A 4,747-nucleotide genomic window follows, 5' to 3' on the forward strand; every position below is an offset into this window, starting at 1 on the left:
GGAACTGGTGCTGGAAAGGACCATGTATGATGTATATACTGTATAAATTGAATGGTTATTTGGCTGATGCTTTTATCCAAAGCAACACAGTGTGGGGATCAAACCTCACACCTCTGATGTTGAGAGCACATTGGTCAAACCAACAGACCAATCAGATCCAATGTATGCCCAATTTTAGTTTACATCACATGATATCAAGCAGAGTCCAAAACTGTAATTTAACAAGCAAAGCTGTCTCATATGTTATGTCAGATAAGCTGATTAAGAGGCTAATATTTTTGTAAATGTATTTATAAAGCCAATCAAATGTATTTATAAAGCCCTTTTACATCAGCCAATGTCACAAAGTGCTATACAGAAACCCAGCCTAAAACCGCAAACAGCAAGCAATGCTGATGTACAAGCACGGTAGCTAGAAAACTCCCTAGAAAGGCAGGAACCTAGGAATAAACCTAGAGTGGAACCAGGCTCTGAGGGGGTGACCAGTCCTCTTCTGGCTGTGCCTCGTTGAGATTATATCAGAACATGGCCAAGATTTTCAAATTTTCATAGATGACCAGCAGGGTGAAATATTAATAATCACAGTGGTTGTAGAGGGTGCAACATGTCAGCACCTCAGGAGTAAATGTCAGTTGGATTATAATAGTCAAGCATTCAGAGTTAGAGACAGCAGGTGCGGTAGAGAGAGAGAGTTGAAAACAGAAGGTCTGGGACAGGTAGCACGTCCGGTGTACAGGTCAAGGTTCCATAGCCGCAGGCAGAACAGTTGAAACTGGAGCAGCAGCATGACCAGGTGGACACGGGCCAGCAAGTAGTCATCAAGCCAGGAAGTCCTGAGGCAAATTCCCAGGGCTCAGGTCCTCCGGGAGGGGAGGGAGAGAGAGAGAATTAGAGGGAGCATACTTAAATTCCCACTAGACACCAGATAAGACAGGAGAAATACTCCAGATATAACAGACTGACCCTAACCCCCCGACACATAAACTATTGCAGCATAAATACTGGGAGGCTGAGACAGAGAGGTCGATTCAGACCACCCGACGATAAACACCGACAGGGCCAACCAGGCAGGATATAATAAGACACCCAGTACGTGATCAACAGTTCAAAAGAGGATTAAAGCCCATAATTATAGAAAAATAAACACAAGTAGAACAAGGACGCTAGCTTGGCTTTGATTTCATTTTCCACAATATGGCAACGCTCATTATGGAGCCAAGATTACGCAGACAGATGACGAAAGCATCCTCAATATAAAGGAGCCCCAGCCAATAGACTTAACAATCCTGAAATTACCACAAATTACCACATCTATGTGTGACAGCATTGCCTGACTATGTGTCAGTCAGCTTAGTAGCACTGATTAGCAGTAGGGACAGGCAGTGTGCCGTTAAGAATCACGACTATGTGGTGATTTATTGATGAAATGCCAGGACCTGACTGACTGTCCCTGTCCACAACCAGTTGCTGTGTGTCAATAACATACCACCCATGTGGTGTGTTGATTCAGCTGACCAGGGCTGTCACTGTGTCACTTACCTTCACAGCTATCGGCACCTGGTTTGATCATGTCGAAGCTAGGTACTGTTAAACAGCTCCCTTGGGATTGGGTCCACCATGAGCCAAAAATAATAAATAATGTGTTTCACTTTCACAGGATCAAATCCATTGAGATTTAAGATTTGGCTTTGAGGATGACTAAATCAATAAACATACCTGATTTCCAAACTATGAAAACATTGTGAGTTTGGTGGTCAGAGAACATGGTTGAGGTTTCTTTCTATCCTAGATAGTTTCTAAGATTAAATCAAGTTATTTTTTAAGGCAAGCTGTGGTAAAAGCATTATAAAACCTAATGAATAATAGTAATGAACCGATAATTGCTTTCCAATCCATTCTCCCTGGGTGTCCCTTTCCAGCCCACAGAGCACAAGGGGTCAAGCCTCTCTGTCAATGAGAAATCAGCAGCCACCGAGCGACCAACAGATAGACAAACAGACAAACAGACAGTCTGTCAGTCAGTTATACCGATTTCACACTATCTTGCAGAACCGTACGGTACTGGCTCATATGTTGAAAATTGATTGATCCCAATGGTCACTACTGATAAGTGGGTCTGCCTCCAAGACATGCTACCACTGGTCTGGTCAGATGTCTCATTGCTGCTATGTCATTAGGCTAAAGACTTCATCCCCCAGCTTCCTTATCTCTTGAGCCTCTGAAGTGCTCATCAGTGTTCTCGTCAGTGTTCTCAGGAATGCTTTGGGGCCATTCAATTCAATAGGATTAAGTCATAGGCCAAGCTAACAAGGTTCTCCTCGGAATCTTCCATATCTTTTAGATCAGGTATGGCGACTTTGATGGGGGTGGGGGCCACAAAAAAATCTAAACTCATCATGAGGGTCTGCAGTGGCTCGCGGGTCTGCGTACCCACACCCATAACCACACATGCAGTCAGAGCTATCTCTATCTTATTGGTGGCCCTAAGTTGAAATTTTGTTTGAGGTGACACTTGATTTGACTTCTTTGAGGATCTGCTCAGAAACATCTAGTTTATTAACTATTAATAAACAGTGTAAGCATCATTTGTTAATATATTTATTAGCATTAGTAAACACATGTATAAACCATTTATAAATCATGACCAGCAGGCCTTTAATTTTTATACCAAAGGTTAACAAATTATAAAATGACAAGCATCTTATAAGCACACCGTCAAATCTTTTTAAATTCAGTGTAGAATTTCATCTGTTAGCATAAGCCTCCTGAAGTCTCTGTTAGGAGACAGAGATGGAGAGATGTTTTGGGACAAAGGCCTTGAAGCCCAGAGGGCATTGGTGGTAATTATAACAGCAGCCCACAGCTGCCCACACCACCCATCAATAGACTCCAGCCTTTGTCAATTTCCTCGACCTGACCATTTTACCTATCAATGGTCCATGTAAACATGTGGGTGGAGAGTGGGGGGATGGGGGGATAGGGGTGTGTTTGGAAGGGGGGGTGCTCCTCAAAGACATGCCTTGCAGATGGGTGTAGATTGGGGGTGGGAAATAGGGAGGGGTTGGAAGGGAGAGATAACTCCTTTTGGGGGTAATGAAGGTGCGTGTGTGTGCTTATCTAAGTGGCTCTGGATAAGACTGTCTACTAAATTAAATTAAATAATGTGTAAGTATGAAGGAGTGTTTTCTAGTGTGTGCATGCTTATGTGAATAGACAGACCATGTACTCTGTCATACCCTGTCTCTGTGTGCAGATAGATGCATGTCATGGTCTGAAACCCCATCTCTATCTCTGCCAGGTCTCTTCCCTGCCATCCTCAACCTGGCCAGTAATGCAGAGATCACCACCAACGCCACCTGTGGAGAGCCTGAGCCAGAGATGTACTGTAAACTGGTGGAACACGTACCAGGACGACGCATCCGCAACTCCCAGTGTCGAACCTGTAATGCCCAGAGTCAAAACCCCAAAGGTATGGGAGTCGAGAGCCTCTAAGTATGCATAGGGGAGGGCTGGGGAGGAGAGTCTGGGGTTTTACTGTTATGCCTGTTGGCAAGCGCTCCAGACAGTTTGACTTTCCACAGTCTCACTGTCGTTGAGTCATCTGTCTGAAGTACAGTGCTCCAGGTGTGGATTCGTGGTATTTATGTTCTTGCTATTCTCTTGATATTATGCAGAGCAACATCCAATCACCAATGCTATTGACGGCACCAATGGGTGGTGGCAGAGCCCAAGCATAAAAAATGGCCGCCAGTTCCACTTGGTGACCATCACTCTGGATTTACGACAGGTAGGAATTCTGAGGACTGCTATGTTGCTGCTTTTACACTGCACCTCTTTCTTTAGCTACATGGTGAGAACACACACACTCTAAATTGTGCCTTCCGGTATTATACTTAGGCTAAAGTATGTATTCCATTCTACTGAGCCATTTACTTTATGTTCGTATCCTTATCTTGTATTATTTCTTATTGTTGTTGCGTTGTCGAGAAGGAACCTGCACGTAAGCATGTCGTTGGACGGTGTGTTTACCATGTGTATCCTATACATACGACTAATAAAACGTGGGTGCTGCTGATAAACAAATGTTGGGGGGAGGGGGCTATGTCTGGATGGCCTCTTTTTTTAATGCCTCTTTTTTCTCACATTCTCTCTCTTTCTCTCTCCCAAAGGGGGAGAGGGGCAGGACTGAGCTGAGCCAGCTACTTAAAAAAAAATCCTGTTTCAACAGGCACTCGAAACAAGACCCTCTTTCATCGAGCCACCACACACACACCATAGTAGTCGGCTGTGATGGTCCTGTCTTTTAACCAACCTGTTTCAGAGGTGCACACTATATAATGCTAAGATGTGGACCCTCCCCACTTCCTCTTGGGAATTCCAGCAACGTATATTGACCTTGGGAATGCACATGTGGAACTAATTTGGATGTAGACATCCCAGTAATTGCTTTCATGTGAAAATACACTCTTCAAAGTGTGCGTGTGTGTAGCCATTCACCGACCTTTCAGCGCTCTGTCTGCCTAGATTACACGTCATGCTCCATCTAGATTTAGCCTCAATTTTGATACGAGGGCTGGGAATTGCCAGGGACCTGACGATATAATATTAACACATATTGCTCACCATATGTTCCCTGCGGAGGGACAAAAGAGAGCCATGAGGAAATTAGTTTTGATCAGTTATGTGAATATAAGTGCTGGTGTAAATATAAGTGCTGAAATGGTCTCCCTATTTAAAAAGAAGATGG

The 4,747-nt window shown here is 43.9% G+C and overlaps 1 protein-coding gene across 1 annotated transcript; it reads left to right on the top strand.

The window, feature by feature from the left end:
* Positions 1-3,298: 3,298 nt before the first annotated feature.
* LOC127926398 (laminin subunit alpha-1-like) lies at positions 3,299-3,892 on the top strand (the record flags this gene model as incomplete). Its single annotated transcript, XM_052511787.1, has 2 exons — positions 3,299-3,469; positions 3,675-3,892. Coding segments are annotated over 2 exons (368 nt in total), but the record flags the coding sequence as incomplete, so codon positions are not given.
* Between the last annotated feature and the right edge of the window lie 855 nt (positions 3,893-4,747).

The sequence above is a fragment of the Oncorhynchus keta genome, unplaced genomic scaffold (genome assembly GCF_023373465.1).
Source record: "Oncorhynchus keta strain PuntledgeMale-10-30-2019 unplaced genomic scaffold, Oket_V2 Un_contig_7529_pilon_pilon, whole genome shotgun sequence".
In the NCBI taxonomy this organism is placed as follows: Eukaryota; Metazoa; Chordata; class Actinopteri; order Salmoniformes; family Salmonidae; genus Oncorhynchus; species Oncorhynchus keta.